The sequence below is a fragment of the Heterodontus francisci genome, chromosome 10 (assembly GCF_036365525.1).
Source record: "Heterodontus francisci isolate sHetFra1 chromosome 10, sHetFra1.hap1, whole genome shotgun sequence".
NCBI lineage: Eukaryota > Metazoa > Chordata > Chondrichthyes > Heterodontiformes > Heterodontidae > Heterodontus > Heterodontus francisci.
Window position 1 is genome coordinate 26,246,383 of NC_090380.1, and position 17,603 is coordinate 26,263,985.

At 50.5% G+C, this 17,603-nt stretch overlaps 1 protein-coding gene across 4 annotated transcripts in view; it reads right to left on the bottom strand.

The window, feature by feature from the left end:
- The window catches only part of lrch1 (leucine-rich repeats and calponin homology (CH) domain containing 1), a 188,100-nt gene extending 185,909 nt beyond the window's left edge, over positions 1-2,191 (bottom strand). For all 4 annotated transcript variants that reach the window (XM_068040286.1, XM_068040285.1, XM_068040287.1 and 1 more), the window contains exon 1: positions 1,825-2,191. In XM_068040286.1, the coding sequence (XP_067896387.1) occupies positions 1,825-2,071 (247 nt within the window). In that variant the 5' untranslated portion in view covers positions 2,072-2,191. The remainder of the gene's footprint in view (positions 1-1,824) is intronic.
- Between the last annotated feature and the right edge of the window lie 15,412 nt (positions 2,192-17,603).

Consider the following 17,603-nt stretch of genomic DNA (forward strand, 5'->3'; position numbering starts at 1 on the left):
CCAAATCCCAATGCTTTTCCTTTGGTGTTGATATTCAGCTCTTACTCCTGGTCAGTGTGGCCAGCCAGTGGCCTATTCTCCAGGGTATATATCAGGACTGAGCCAGTTCATATCACAGCCCAGTGTCCACATACATGAACTTTCAGCAGGCTCCCTTCAATAGCGACTGCTGGCTGCTTCCTCAACTGTCGCCACCCTCCTCACCCCACCACCACCGACCCCTGCCCAGCCCATTAACCCGCACAACACCAGCCATGCCAGCGGAGGTCAGATAACAGCACAGAGCAACACAGGGAACTGATGGTGGGTCTGCAGCACAGCACAAACCATGTCACATTAACCAGGAGAGACTGTGGAGGATGCAGCAAAGGGGCTGATCAACTGCTTTTCCAACAGATCAAAAGAAAGATTCCATTTATATAGTGTCTTTCACAAACTCCAAGTGCCCCAAAACTCTTTACAGCCAATGAGGTACATTCAAAGTGTAATCACTGTTGTAATATAGAAAACATGACAGTCAACTTGTGCACAAGCTCCCACAGACAGCAATGTGATAATCAGTTAATCCCTATCAGTGATGTTGCTTGAGAAACACATATTGGTTAGGTCACCGAGTAGAACTTCCCGGCTTTTCTTCAAAAGAGTGCCATTGGTTCCTTGACGCCACCTGAGAGGGCAGACGGGACCTCAATTAAACATCCCATCCAAATGGGGACGTCCGACTCGCCCAATGCTGCAGTGGAGCATCAGCAGAGATTTCTGCACAAGCCTCTGGAGTGGGACCTGGACCCATAACCTACTGAATCAGAGACCAGAGTGAGACCAACTCAACTGGAACCTCACCCACACTCACTGTACACAGGACGGCAGGAACCTCACCCACACTCACTGTACACAGGACGGCAGGAACCTCACCCACACTCACTGTACACAGGACGGCAGGAACCTCACCCACACTCACTGTACACAGGACGGCAGGAACCTCACCTGAAGTTTATACAGCACTAATATGAGATATGTACAACATCTCCTCCAATCACACTCTGAATTGTTTTCCACAGCGAGTAACTTTGTGAAGTCGATGACTATTGGGACACAAGTTCAATATATGACAATACACTGATCATACATGGGTCTTAGTGAGGAATGGTCTCAGTGTTTTGCTAATTTGAAGCCGCAGACTGAATCACTTATCTCCTCTTCTGTACGCTCTCTGGCTCTCACTTCTACTGGGCAATGCTACAGAACACAGGACCTCAGGATCCCATAATACATTGAAACACATGGAAATAACATGGAGCTCGTGCTCCGACTTGGTCAGACACTCGAACATTCTCAGGCCACATTTACTGACACGTGAGAAACGTGTTACTTCCAACAGGTACTTTCGATGCACTGGTTACATCCTCTCAAAGACAACTTGTTGTTGTTCACCACAAATAATTCTCAGCAACTACATTAACTAGTTCAAACTGGCAGAAGATCAGAGGGAGAGACACTGACCTTTCACCCAATTAATGAAATCCATTGTACAATAGCTATATTAGTCAACTTAACTATGGCAGTAGTTAAGGTGGTTAGTTGTCACCTTGCTCCTGTCATCATTGTCACAATGGTTACACGAGTTACTCACGGTTATCCAGTTAGTTAACTCAATTCCACCTGCAGCCCACACCATCTGATAATTAATTAGTTATACTAGTTACACTCGTCACCATGTAGTTCAAACACTTCTCTGATCAGGTGCTGCGATCGCGGCCCCAGCAAGTTGTGCTAGTTATGTCAGTTATGCTAGTTAGTCGCTAGTTAACCTCTGACACCTACCTGCCTGCACCGTGTCGCTCAGGTCGAGGGCGGCCGCGCTCCGGGGAAACTCCTTCAGTTTGCGGCCGCTCAAAGAGAGGATCCCGGAGACGGCGGCCTCCACCAGCGCCCGCTCCAGGCTGCGGGGAAGCGGCGCCGCTCCCGCCCCGACACCGGCACCCGCTCCAGCCCCCCCTCCAACTCCAGCCCCGGGGCCGCCGCCCGCTCCCAGTCCCAGGCCCGGGACCAGCCCGTCCGCCTCCGCCATAGTCACCCAGGGCCCGCCGGCTCAATGCCTCAGTCACTCGGGCCCCGCCGAGCCGCCGCTTCTCATTTCTCGCTGCGCAGCACCCGGGAGAGAAAAGGCAACTGAGGCGGAAAAGCGGCGGGAACTGGCGGCAGCGCAGCCTGCAGGTGGCGGAGGAAACTGCAGGAGAGCGCGACACCTACCGGGGAGAGAGTGTAACTGCAGGAGAGCGCGACACCTACCGGGGAGAGAGTGTAACTGCAGTGCGATAGCGACACCTACCGGGGAGAGAGTGTAACTGCAGGAGAGCGACACCTTCCGGGGAGAGAGTGTAACTGCAGTGCGATAGCGACACCTACCGGGGAGAGAGTGTAACTGCAGGAGAGCGGCACCTTCCGGGGAGAGAGTGTAACTGCAGGAGAGCGGCACCTTCCGGGGAGAGAGTGTAACTGCAGGAGAGCGCGACACCTACCGGGGAGAGAGTGTAACTGCAGTGCGATAGCGACACCTACCGGGGAGAGAGTGTAACTGCAGGAGAGCGACACCTTCCGGGGAGAGAGTGTAACTGCAGTGCGATAGCGACACCTACCGGGGAGAGAGTGTAACTGCAGGAGAGCGCGACACCTACCGGGGAGAGAGTGTAACTGCTAGAGAGCGCGACACCTACCGGGGAGAGAGTGTAACTGCAGTGCGATAGCGACACCTACCGGGGAGAGAGTGTAACTGCAGGAGAGCGCGACACCTACCGGGGAGAGAGTGTAACTGCTAGAGAGCGACACCTACCGGGGAGAGAGTGTAACTGCAGGAGAGCGACACCTTCCGGGGAGAGAGTGTAACTGCTAGAGAGCGACACCTACCGGGGAGAGAGTGTAACTGCTAGAGAGCGACACCTACCGGGGAGAGAGTGTAACTGCTAGAGAGCGACACCTACCGGGGAGAGAGTGTAACTGCTAGAGAGCGACACCTTCCGGGGAGAGAGTGTAACTGCTAGAGAGCGACACCTACCGGGGAGAGAGTGTAACTGCTAGAGAGCGACACCTACCGGGGAGAGAGTGTAACTGCTAGAGAGTGACACCTTCCGGGGAGAGAGTGTAACTGCTAGAGAGCGACACCTACCGGGGAGAGAGTGTAACTGCTAGAGAGCGACACCTACCGGGGAGAGAGTGTAACTGCAGGAGAGCGACACCTTCCGGGGAGAGAGTGTAACTGCTAGAGAGCGACACCTACCGGGGAGAGAGTGTAACTGCAGGAGAGCGACACCTACCGGGGAGAGAGTGTAACTGCAGGAGAGCGCGACACCTACCGGGGAGAGAGTGTAACTGCAGGAGAGCGACACCTACCGGGGAGAGAGTGTAACTGCAGGAGAGCGACACCTTCCGGGGAGAGAGTGTAACTGCTAGAGAGCGACACCTTCCGGGGAGAGAGTGTAACTGCAGGAGAGCGACACCTTCCGGGGAGAGAGTGTAACTGCTAGAGAGCGACACCTACCGGGGAGAGAGTGTAACTGCTAGAGAGCGACACCTTCCGGGGAGAGCGTGTAACTGCAGTGCGATAGCGACACCTACCGGGGAGAGAGTGTAACTGCAGGAGAGCGCGACACCCACCGGGGAGAGAGTGTAACTGCAGGAGAGCGCGACACCCACCGGGGAGAGAGAGTAATTGCGAGAGAGCGCGACACCTGCCGGGGAGAGAGTGTAACTGCAGTGCGATAGCGACACCTACCGGGGAGAGAGAGTGTAACTGCAGGAGAGCGCGACACCCACCGGGGAGAGAGAGAGTAATTGCGAGAGAGCGCGACACCTTCCGGGGAGAGAGTGTAACTGCAGTGCGAGAGAGCGCGACACCTTCCGGGGAGAGAGTGTAACTGCAGTGCGATAGCGACACCTACCGGGGAGAGAGAGTGTAACTGCAGGAGAGCGCGACACCCACCGGGGAGAGAGTGTAACTGCAGGAGAGCGCGACACCCACCAGGGAGAGAGAGTAACTGCGAGAGAGCACGACACCTGCCGGGGAAAGAGTGTAACTGCAGTGAGATAGCGACACCTACCGGGGAGAGAGTGTAACTGCGAGAGAGCGTGACACCTACCGGGGAGAGAGTGTAACTGCTAGAGAGCGACACCTTCCGGGGAGAGAGTGTAACTGCAGTGAGATAGCGACACCTACCGGGGAGAGTGTAACTGCAGGAGAGCGCGACACCTTCCGGGGAGAGAGTGTAACTGCAGTGAGATAGCGACACCTACCGGGGAGAGAGTGTAACTGCTAGAGAGCGCGACACCTACTGGGGAGAGAGTGTAACTGCTAGAGAGCGCGACACCTACCGGGGAGAGAGTGTAACTGCAGGAGAGCGCGACACCTACCGGGGAGAGAGTGTAACTGCAGGAGAGCGCGACACCTACTGGGGAGAGAGTGTAACTGCTAGAGAGCGCGACACCTACCGGGGAGAGAGTGTAACTGCAGGAGAGCGCGACACCTACCGGGGAGAGAGTGTAACTGCAGGAGAGCGTGACACCTACCGGGGAGAGAGTGTAACTGCAGGAGAGCGCGACACCTACCGGGGAGAGAGTGTAACTGCAGGAGAGCGCGACACCTACAGGGGAGAGAGTGTAACTGCAGGAGAGCGCGACACCTACCGGGGAGAGAGTGTAACTGCAGGAGAGCGTGACACCTACCGGGGAGAGAGTGTAACTGCAGGAGAGCGCGACCCCTACCGGGGAGTGAGTGTAACTGCGAGAGAGCGACACCTACCGGGGAGTGAGTGTAACTGCTAGAGAGCGCGACAACTTCCGGGGAGAGAGTGTAACTGCGAGAGAGCGACACCTACCGGGGAGTGAGTGTAACTGCTAGAGAGCACGACACCTTCTGGGGAGTGAGTGTAACTGCGAGAGCGCGACACCTACCGGGGAGAGAGTGTAACTGCTAGAGAGCGCGACACCTACCGGGGAGAGAGTGTAACTGCAGGAGAGCGCGACACCTACCGGGGAGAGAGTGTAACTGCAGGAGAGCGCGACACCTACCGGGGAGAGAGTGTAACTGCAGGAGAGCGCGACACCTACCGGGGAGAGAGTGTAACTGCAGGAGAGCGCGACACCTACCGGGGAGAGAGTGTAACTGCAGGAGAGCGCGACACCTACCGGGGAGAGAGTGTAACTGCAGGAGAGCGCGACACCTACCGGGGAGAGAGTGTAACTGCAGGAGAGCGCGACACCTACCGGGGAGAGAGTGTAACTGCAGGAGAGCGCGACACCTACCGGGGAGAGAGTGTAACTGCAGGAGAGCGCGACACCTACAGGGGAGAGAGCATCACTGCAGGGAGATAGCAACACCCACCTGGGAGTGTGTAACTGCAGGAGAGCGACACCCGCTGGGGAGAGTGTGTAACTGCAGGAGAGCGACACCCGCCGCGGACAGAGTAACTGCAAGGGAGATAGTGACACCTGCCGGGGAGAGAGTGTAACTGCAGGAGAGAGCGACACCCGCCGGGGAGAGAGTGTAACTGCAAGGGAGATAGCAACACCTGCCGGGGAGAGAGTGTAACTGCAAGGGAGATAGCGACACCCGCCGGGGAGAGAGTGTAATTGCCGGTGAGAGTGACAACCGCCGGGGAGAGAGTGTAACTGCGAGAGAGTGACACCCACTGGGGAGGGAGTGTAACTGCAAGGGAGATAGCGACACCCGCCGGGGAGAGAGTGTAACTGCAAGGGTGATAGCGACACCCGCCGGGGAGAGAGTGTAACTGCAAGGGAGATAGCGACACCCGCTGGGGAGAGAGTGTAACTGCAAGGGTGATGGCGACACCCGCCGGGGAGAGAGTGTCGCTGCAAGGGAGAGAGCGACACCCGCCGGGGAGAGAGTGTAACTGCAGGAGAGAGCGACACCCGCCGGGGAGAGAGTGTAACTGCAAGGGAGATAGCGACACCTGCCGGGGAGAGAGTGTAACTGCAGGAGAGAGCGACACCCGCCCGGGAGAGAGTGTAATTGTAGGAAAGGGTGGCGCAGTAGTTAGGAGTTTGCAAGTTCTCCCTGTGACCTTGTGGGTTTCCGCCACAGCCAAAGACTTGCAGGTTGATAGGTAAATTGGCCATTGTAAATTGCCCCTAGTGTAGGTAGGTGGTAGGAGAATTGTGGGGATGTGGTAGGGAATATGGGATTAATGTAGGATAGCATAAATGGGTGGTTGATGGTCGGCACAGACTCGGTGGGCCGAAGGGCCTGTTTCAGTGCCGTATCACTCTGATTCTGAGAGCGACACCTGCTGGGGAAAGAGTGTAAGTGCAGGAGACTGACACCCACCTGGGAGTGAATTCAACAGCAGGAGAGAGCGACACCCACCGTAGAGAGACAGTAACTGCAGGAGAGAGCGACACCCGCTGGGGAGTGAGTGTAACTGCAGGCGAGAGAGAGAGAGAGACAGCCGTGGGGGAGAGGCTGTAACTGCAGGCGAGAGCAACACCCGCCGGGGAGTGAGTGCAACTGCAGGTGAGAGCGACAACTGCCGGGGAGTGAGTATAACTGCGGGAGAGAGTGACGGCTGCCTGGGGGATTGAACTGCAGGGACAGAACGACACCCACCGGGGAGAGAGTGTAACTGCAGGAGAGCGACACCCACCTGGCAGAGAGTGAACTCCAGGGTGAGCGCGACAGCCCACCTGGCAGAAAGTGAACTCCAGGGTGAGAGCGACACCCACCGGGGAGAGAATGTAACTGCAGGAGAGATCGACAGCCATCTGGGAGAGTGTTCAGCTGCAGGGAGGGAGCGACACCCATCGGGGCAGAGTGTCACTGCATGAGAGAGCGACACCTACTGGGGAGTGAGTACAACTGCAGGACAGAGCGACATCCACCGGAGGAGAGTGTGTAACTGCAGAACAGAGCAACACCCGCCGGGGAGACAATGTAACTAGGATAGAACAACAGCCAGTGAGGAGTGAGTGTAACTGTAGGAGAGATCGACAGCCGCCTGGGAGAGAGTGAACTGCAGGGAGAGAGTGACACCAACCAGGGCAGAGTGTAACTGCAGGAGAGCGCGACACCTACCGGGGAGTGACTGTAACTGCGAGAGAGCGACACCTACCGGGGAGTGAGTGTAACTGCTAGAGAGAGCGACACCTACCAGGGAGAGAGTGTAACTGCGAGAGAGCGACACCTACCGGGGAGAGAGTGTAACTGCGAGAGAGTGACACCTACCGGCGAGTGAGTGTAACTGCTAGAGAGCGCGACACCTGCCGTGGAGAGAGTGTAATTGCTAGCGAGCGACACCTACCGGGGAGTGAGTGTAACTGCTAGAGAGCGTGACACCTTCCGGGGAGTGTGTAACTGTGAGAGAGTGACACCTACTGGGGAGAGAGTGTAACTGCTAGAGAGCACGACACCTTCCGGGGAGAGAGTGTAACTGCAGGCGAGAGAGAGAGAGACAGCTGTGGGGGAGAGGCTGTAACTGCAGGCGAGAGCGACACCCGCCGGGGAGTGAGTGCAATTGCAGGTGAGAGCGACAACTGCCGGGGAGTGAGTATCACTGCAGGAGAGAGTGACGGCTGCCTGGGGGATTGAACTGCAGGGACAGAACGACACCCACCGTGGAGAGAGTGTAACTGCAGGAGAGCGACACCCACCTGGCAGAGAGTGAACTCCAGGGTGAGAGCGACACCCACCGGGGAGAGAATGTAACTGCAGGAGAGATCGACAGCCATCTGGGAGAGTGTTCAGCTGCAGGGAGGGAGCGACACCCATCGGGGCAGAGTGTCACTGCATGAGAGAGCGACACCTACTGGGGAGTGAGTACAACTGCAGGACAGAGCGACATCCACCGGAGGAGAGTGTGTAACTGCAGAACAGAGCAACACCCGCCGAGGAGACAATGTAACTGTAGGAAAGAACGACAGCCAGTGAGGAGTGAGTGTAACTGCAGGAGAGATCGACAGCCGCCTGGGAGAGAGTGAACTGCAGGGAGAGAGTGACACCAACCAGGGCAGAGTGTAACTGCAGGAGAGAGCGACACCTGCCGTGGAGAGAGTGTAACTGCAGGAGAGAGCGACACCTGCCGTGGAGAGAGTGTAACTGCAGGAGAGAGCGACACCTGCCGTGGAGAGAGTGTAACTGCAGGAGAGAGCGACACCTGCCGTGGAGAGAGTGTAACTGCAGGAGAGAGCGACACCTGCCGGGGAGAGAGTGTAACTGCAGGACAGAGTAACACTCACTGGGTAGAGAGTCATGGGGTGGAATTTTATTCTCTCTCTCCCATGGCGGGTTTGGAGGCAGCAATAGCATACCTGAAATTTAGTCTGGGATGGGTAGGCCTGTGAATGGCCTTTCCGCCTTGATGCCAATTGATGCCCTTAACTGGGTAATTAATCCTCTATTAAGGGCCTGTCCCCCCCACCCCCCACCTCTGCCGCAATTACCTGTGCAGTGGGCGGCCCAATTACTGCACAAGAAGCACGGCACCAAAAACTGTGTAGGCTGCTTCCTGGCACTGGGTGAGGGGATATGGGGATTCGGTTCCCTCATTCAAAGGGACCCAGCATTGGGAAGGGAATGGCCCACTGCCTCGCATCTGACCAACGTTAAGCCTGGGTCCAGCCCCATTCCTCGGTGTCTGGTCATTGCAGCTGCAGCAGCAGCCACCACTTCCGCATTGCACTAAGTTCGGCGGGCCTTCTGTACAAGAGATGACGCAGGAATCTCAGTTTTGGTTTCCTCCGAATTCGAGACCCCCACGGCCAGGATAAAATTCCATGCCCAGAGTTATTTACACACAGAAGGGGGCTATTCAGCCCATACCAGCTCTCCATGGAGTTATGCTGTCTGTCCCACTCCCCAGCTCGATTTCCCCCGTAGCCCTGCAAGTCTATTTCTCTCAGGTGGCCATCCAAATGCCTCTTGAAATCATTGATTGTCTCCGCTTCCACCACCCTAGTGAGCAGTGAGTTCTGGGTCATTACCACCCGCTGTGTAAAACACCACTTCCTCACATTCACCTGCATCTCTTGCCCAAAACCTTTAATCTGTGTCCCCCAGTCCTTGTACCATTTGTTAATGGGAAAAGTTTTTCCTTGTCTAACTTATTTAAGCCTGTCATAATCTTGTACATTTCTATTAAATCTCCCTTCAATCTCATTTGTTCTGAGGAGAACAAACCCAGTTTTTCCAAACTAACCTTGTAATTAAAATCCCTCATCCCTGGAATCATTTTGGTCAATCTCCTCTGTACCTTTTCAATGACCCTCACATCCTTCCTAAAGTGTAGTGACCAGAACTGGATGCAATACGCTAGTTGGGGCCAAACCAGAGCTTTATAATGGTTCAGCATAATTTCCCTGCTTTTGTACTCAATATCTCTATTTATAAAGCCCAAGATCCCATATTCTTTTCTAACCACTCTCAATATGTCCTGCCACCTTTGAAGATCGATGCACATGCACCCCCAGGTCTCTCTGTTCCTGAACACTCTTTAGAGCTGTGCCATTAAGTATATATTGCTGCAGCTGCAATGACCAGACACCGAGGAGTGACACTGGACCCAGGCTTAAAGTAGGTCAGATGGGAGGGGTCTCGTGGGGGAGAGGGGTTGGCAGCAAACCAACTTCTGCCAAAATGCATCACCTCACACTTGTCAGTATTAAATTCCAGCTAGCACCTCTCCGCCCATTCTGCTAGCTTATCTATGTCCTGTTGTAGGTGGTTCATGTCACCCTCACTGTTTGCTGCACCTCCAGGTTTGGTGTCATCAGCAAATTTTGAAATCCAAGTCATTTATATATCGCAAAAAAAAAAGTGGTCCCAGCACTGACCCTTATGACCACATGTCTATCTTCCTCCAGTCTGAAAAGCAACCATTTGCCAGGACTCGCTGTTTTCTGTCCTTAAACTAATTTTTTTTATCCAATTGGACACTGATCCTCCTATTCCATGGGCCTCAATTTTGTTAACCAGCCTTTTATGTGGTAGCTTATCAAAAGCTTTCTCAAAATCCAAAAAAAACAACATCCACTGCATTCTCTTCATCAACCTTCTCTGTTATTTCAATTAGTCAAGCATGATCTGCCTTTTACAAATCCCTGTTGGCTCTCAATTAACTCAAACCCCTCCAAGTGCCTGTTGATTTTTCTCCCTGATTAGTGTTTCTAAAACTTTACCCACCACTGATGTTCAGCTAACTGGCCTGTAGTTACTTGAACTGTCCTTACACTTTTTAGTTTAGTTTAGAGATACAGCACTGAAACAGGCCCACCGAGTCTGTGCCGACCATCAACCACCCTTTTCTTGCATAAGGGTGTCACATTCTCCAATCCTCTGGCACCTCCCCTGTATCTAGGGAAGATTGGAAGATTATGGCAAGCCCTTCTGCTCTCTCCATCCTCACTTCCTTTAGCAACCTGGGATGTAAGCCATCCAGACCAGGTGACTTATCTACCCTAAGCACAGCCATCCTATTTAGTACCTCCCTCCTCTCGATTTTTATCCAATCCATTGCATCTAAGCTTTCTACTTCTACTGTCAGCCTCCATCTCCTTAGTGAACACTGATACAAAGTACTCATTAAGTATATTAGCTTTGCGCTGTGCCTCTGAGCATATTACCCTCTCTGTCCCTAATAAACCCCATTCCTCCTCCTACAACTCACTTACTATTTACTGCTTGTATCAGATCTTTGGGTTCCCTTTTATGTTGACTGCCATTCTATTTTCATATTCTCTCTTTGCCAGTCTTATTTTCCTCTTCATTCCCTCTCAAATTATTGTATATGGCCTGATTCTCACTTGATGAGTTCACCTGACATGTATCATACACCTGCTTTTTTTTGTTTCATCATCATCTCTATCTCTCTCATCAACCATGGAGCCCTGTTCTTGGCTCCCTTACCTTTCACCCTTGTTGGAATGTACCTAGCCTGTACCTGAAGCATCAACTTTCTTAAAGATAACCCATTGTTAGATTAGATTAGATTAGAGATACAGCACTGAAACAGGCCCTTCGGCCCACCGAGTCTGTGCCGAACATCAACCACCCATTTATACTAATCCTACACTAATCCCATATTCCTACCAAACATCCCCACCTGTCCCTATATTTCCCTACCACCTACCTATACTAGTGACAATTTATAATGGCCAATTTACCTATCAACCTGCAAGTCTTTTGGCTTGTGGGAGGAAACCGGAGCACCCGGAGAAAACCCACGCAGACACAGGGAGAACTTGCAAACTCCACACAGGCAGTACCCAGAATCGAACCCGGGTCCCTGGAGCTGTGAGGCTGCGGTGCTAACCACTGCACCACTGTTCTGAAACAGTTTTTCTTGGTTGCATTTTCCCATGCCCTCTCCTAATCTAGACATTCTACCTTATTTTGTTCCTTGCTTTTCTGTATTACTAGTCTAAACCTTATGATACAATGATCACTCTTACCTAAGTGCTCCCCCACAGACACTTGGCCCACCTCATTTCCCAGATCCAGCAATGCCTCTTTTCTAGTTAGGCTGAGAACATACTGATCAAGGAAGTTCTCCTGAACACATTTTAGAAATTCCTCCCCCTCCTTACCCTTGACTGTAAAAATTATCCCAATCCATATTTGGGTAATTAAAGTGCCCCAATATCACCACTCTATAGGTCTTGTACATCTCTGTGATTTCCCTGTAGGTTTGCTCCTCTCTCTCTCTCACTATTTGAAGGCCTATAGAATACCCCTAGTACTGTGATCATACCCTTTTTGCTCCTCAACTCTAACCAAATGGATTCTGTCCTTGCCCCCTCAAGGACATCCTCCCTTTCCAGCACTGCAATGTCTTTCTTAATCTGGACTGCCACCCCACCTCCCTGTTTTCCTTCTTTATCTTTTCTGGACACTTTGTAACCTGGTATATTAAGTGCCCAGTCCTTGCTATTTTTAAGCCATGTTTCCATTATTGCCACTCCATCATACTCCCATACCGCAATATGCAATAAGTAGCTCACCAAACTTATTCACCACACTTTGTGCGTTTACACACATGCATTGTAATCCTGTCTTTGCACTTCTCAAAGTCCTTCTCAGTCCACTTCTATCTAATACAGAACTACTCCCATCTCTATTACTGTCTAACACTCACACTCTGACCCCACCTAATACTTTGCTATTTCCTATTCTAGTGCTATCTGTCTCTTCTAATTCTCTGTGCACCTTAGTGGTCCTCTCTTTTATTAGCTCCTGGTTCCCACACCCCTGCCAAGTTAGTTTATACCCTCTCCAGTAGCACTAGCAGATCGCCCCACAAGGAAATTTGTCCCAACTCTGTTCAGGCGCAACCTGTCCAATATGTACAGTTCCCACCTTCTCCAGAACTGGTCCCTGTGCCCCAGGAATTGAAAGCCCTCCCTCCTGCACCATCTTTCCAGCCATGCATTCATCTGCACCACCCTCCTATTTCTGTACTCGCTTGTGCATGGTCCTGGGAGTAATCCGGAGATTACTACTTTTGAGGTCCTGCTTGCTAATTTCTTTCCTAGCTCACCAAACTTTTTCTGCAGGACCACACCCCTCTTTCTACCTGTGTCGTTAGTACCAATGTAGTTCATGACTGCTGGCTGTTCACCCCCCACCCCCCCCCCCCCCCCCCCTCCCCACCACAACAACCAGGATGCTCTGCAACCATTCAGTGACATCCTTGACCCTGGCACCAGGGCAGCGACACACCATTCTGGATTCACGTCTGCAGCCACAGAAACATCTGTCCTTTCCCCTCACAATTGAACCTCCTTTCACTATCACGCTTTGTGTTCCTTGTGTCCCCCTGTGCAGCTGACCCAGCCGTGGTGCCATGGCCTTGGCTCTGGCTGCACTCCCCAGATGAAACATCACTTTCGTCAGTATTCAGAACTGAATACCAGTTGGAGAGTGAGATGCACTCTGAGATCTCTTGCACTACCTACCTGTTTCTTCTTGACTGTCTGGCAGTCACCCATTCCCTATCCCTGCATACTCTTAAGCTGCAGGGTGACCACATCTATAAACGTGCTATTCATGAGGCTCTCTACCTCACGGATGCTCCGCAGTGTCGCTAACTGTTACTCAAGTTCCAAAACCCAGAGCACGAGCTGCTGCAGCTGATGACGCTTACTATCCTGGAGTTCCCACTTCGCACAGGATGTGCACTCGAGAGGTCAGACCAGCCCTGCCATTCTATCCTCTATCTATTAGAGAATAAACCTTAGTACTACATATACGCCCTGCTACTAGGAAACCCAGCAACTACTAGTACTAATAACCCTACCAACAGTAATAACCTTACCAATAGTGATAATACCCTACCGTTAATAATAAACTTCACCAATATTAGTAAGTCCCCTTACCAGTATTAATACGCCCTACCAATACTAAAACGTTCCCACTTACCTCAGAAGTAGTAATAAATCATACTAATAGTAATAAACCTTATTTTAAAATAAAGCTGACTCACCAGCTACTCACTTGTTATTTGTGATTAATACTTAATATTTTTAACATTTTAAAACTCCCAGTTGTTTCGACTCAGTCCCTAAGCAGCAATACTCACCAGCCAATCAACTCATGAATTTCCTGTGATGTCATGGTTTGGTTTTTTTCAAACTCCGGCATGCCCCCGGAGAGACCAGTACCACCACCTCTCCCAGCTCCCTCCGCCGCTTCTCCCAGCTGCTGTCGCTGCCTCTCCCAACTCCCTCCAGGTAGGTGAAGGCCCTGATCTGGAACTCTCTTTATACGCTCCACACCTCTCCCAACTCCCTCCAGGTAAGTATGTAGAGAAATGAAGATATTTCATTTAACAGTTGTTTAAAAGAGGTCAGGGTGGGACAATCCCAACATTGTCACAATACTTTCTCCTTCCCTCAATAGTCGAGCAATGTTTAGGAGGAGTGTGCAGCCCCTCTCTGATCCCAGGATTGGAGAGACAACAGCCCTGCAGGGACATTGAGTCAGGGATCTGCACAGAAGCCAGAAAGCCCTGCCTCCAGCAGCCATTCCCCGACTGTAGGCCTCCCCATCTCCAGTTGCCTGCCACTGCCAGGAAATGAGTCAGCACTGAGGGGTTACGACGGAGGGATTCAAATGGCATCAGCCCATAGAATCTGGGCCTGGTAAACTGGTCTCACAGATGGGTGCTGGAAATTATGACTTCTGTGCATCTGGACGTCCTTTCAAGATTAAGGATTTCAGTATTTGGGCTTTCCTGATGAGTTCCTTCTACATGAGCTGCCCTGTTCCAGATACACTCTGCAGTAGAAACTCACAGTTGGGTCAGGCCCAAAAAATGCAAACATTGCAGTGTTAGGTTACACTATCTGTAATATATTGTTTAATTATCTGTAAAGAGCTAGGAACTAATTAGCTAGGAATTAATTGTTGTGTACTTGTTCCAGGGGGGTTGGGGGGGCACATTCATGGGTGCACTGGAGAGTCATGTGACATGTAACACTTCACCAGCCTAAGGCAGTTTTTACCAAGCAGCATGGAAGTGAATGAAATAAGGAAGAGCTCCAGCCTTTCCCAGTCTAAAGTGTGATTATTTCTAACTTCAGGGAACCAGAAGACATAACACTATCTTTAACAACTTTTTGTACAAATGTATTAGACTTTATTTGGAAATTTTTCTTTTGACAGTGGAAGGTTGACGTTTTTCAAATCGATTGCAAAAAAGGAAGGCCTACATTCATATAGTGACTATCACAGCCTCAGGACATCCCAAAGTGCTTCTACAGCTGATGAAGTACTTTTGAAGTGTAGTCACTGTTTTAGTGTAGGAAATGTGGCAGCCATTCTCCACAGGACCGGGTCCGCAGCAATGAGATAAGGACCAGATAATCTCTTCAACTAATGTTCATTCAAGAATAAATATTGTCTTGGACACGAGGAAGAAGTCCCCTGCTCTGCTTCAATCATTTTCATCCATATGTGATAACCATGGTTTAATTTCTTATTCAAAAGACAGCACCACTGACAGTGCAGCATTCCCCCAGTACTGCACGCAAGTGTCAACTCAGATTATGTGCTCATGTTTCTGGAATTGGATTTGACCCCACAATTTTCTGACTCAGTGGCTGGAATGTTACCACTGCTGATGCTGTTGGAATCTTATTGCAGATCTGTTGGTGTTTTGCAAATCCCCCACTGGTACAAGACACTTTGAAATGAAACATTCTGCCTTTCCTAAACTGCATTATGGTCAACTCTCTCAAGCACTGTCAATCTCAGGATTTCGCAATAGGCAGTGCTTGTAGTGCTAGCAATGCAATCCACATCTGATGTTAAAAAGCAAACCACAACACAAAATGCAGCCTCCTTAATGCTTAATAAGAACAAAGCAATTATAACAAAAAAACATTCACTGTCAAACACTGGCAGCTTTGTGCTGTATCAATTAGACTCCTCAAACTGGGACCTAAACTCTGAGGCCTTGCCTTGCAGGAACCCAGAGCAAAGGGTTTGCTTTGGGACCCAACCTATTGCTGGACAATGAGATGAAATGTCGCCCACTTATTCTGGTCTCAAATCTGCATATGTACAATCATGAAAAGATATGTTTACAATGATTCCCTTGTGCGTGGAAGATTAATATGTAATCTATTTGAGGTGTTTAAATGATTAAAAGATTTGATTGTGTAGACAGAAAGAAACTGTTATGTTTGCTGGGGGAATCTAGACTAAAGGCCTGCTACCCGACCCGAACCTGACTGGACCCGACGACATGTGTCGGGTTTGGGTCGGGTTGCACTTCCGGGTCCGGCGCTCGGGTCAGGTTGGACACGCTCCATCACAGGTAAATGGCTCCACTATTAATGTAATCTTTTGACTAGAAAGGTGTTTTTGTTAGTTATTTTAAGCTTGTGCAGATCAGCAACAAAGTGAAAAACGGAAGGTAAGTTAACTGATGGTCAGGTCGGGAGCGGTAAAAAATAGAAGGACCCGGGCCGGGTCGGATGTGGTTTTGTCGGGCTCGGGTTAGGTTTTTTTTTTATTCAGCCATTTTTTTTATTGCCCATCCCTAATTGCCCTTGAGAAGGTGATGGTGAGCTGCCTTCTTGAACCGCTGCAGTCCATGTGGGGTAGGTATACCTACAGTGCTGTTAGGAAGGGAGTTCCAGGATTTTGATCCAGCTACTGTGAAGGAATGGCAGTATAGTTCCAAGTCAGGATGGTGTGTGGCTTGGGACGTAACTTGCAGGTGGTGGTTTTCCCATGCATTTGCTGTCCTTGTCATTCTAGTTGGGAGAGGTCGTGGGTTTGGAAGGTGCTGTCTAAGGAGCCTTGGTGCATTGCTTTTTTTTTTTTGCAGGCCTTTAATCTAGACCTGGAGGAATAAAATCAGGCTGTTCAGGTGTGATGTCAGGAAGCACTTCTCCACACAAAGGAGAATGGAAATCTGAAAATTTCACTCGCAGAAAGAGGCTGGAGTCAAATGAAAATTTCAAAACTGAGATTGAGAAATTTCTGTTAGGCAAGGGTATTAAGGGTTACAGAACCAAAGAACATTGATCCTTTTGAGAATCAGATCAGCCATGATCACACCAGAAACCTAAATTCCCAAAAACCCATTCCTCATTCACCCCAACAGCCTCAAACAGCTTGCAGTCCTGAAATGGGCTCTCAACCCAGTGCTCGCATCACCCCTTGACATTTTAATGGAGGAGTTTATGTCATATGACATCATGTGAAAACCACGGCAACGCAGAGGGAAGTGGCTTTCACCAGTAGCTGAAGTGCAGATGCTGAGAAGCTCTCAACAAGGGGCAAGTTTGTTTCAAGCTTACCAAAGTCTTCAGCACCTGTGGAGATCAAAATCGTTTATTAATACAACTGAGTTTAAAACTCATCAGGATTGGTCAATATTAAACCATTTGTTTCCATAATTCCATTTGTAATTTAATCTGAATCTGTGCAGATTGAAAACTGTTTCTTTACAGATTTCAGTTCTTCAATCCATCAGGTTAGAACCGGACAGATAATACTTCTTCACAGTATCGGGGCAAAGGCATCGAGGAGACAAAAGGTGATGTCAGGCTGTGAGTAAACGAAAGAAGGAATCCTTGTTTGAGAATACCCAAAGAACTGAAATGGTTTAACAGTGGAATTTCACTTCAGATTGGACAGTAATAGTCACAGCAAATTAAACAAGCACAGGGAAATAGGGCTGAAGAGCCAGGAACACCTTCCTGCTGTCTCGATTCCATGGGACATTTGTAGGCTGAGTTCCAAGCCCAGGGGAGCGACGCAATTGAGTCATTGGCCCAATGCTGAACGTCTCCCCATTACTTCCTGTCATTAGTAGCCAGGGAGAATCGGCCCTTTAATCTCCCTGTGTCAGAAGGCATCTATGAGACCTTGTTGAAAGAAACCAGAGTGCAGATGTAAAAAGGCGAGGGGACAGTAATGGAAGGTTCATATATAATGAGCCTCAATGCAAGAAATATCTATTAGAATTGAAGGTAGAAAGAGGGACAAGGAAATAAAGTGTATTTACAAAAGGTGTGGGGGTCAATTTTGCACAGCACCAGACCCTGGTGAGGCTTCACATATACCAGTGAAACAAAAGTGTGGGATT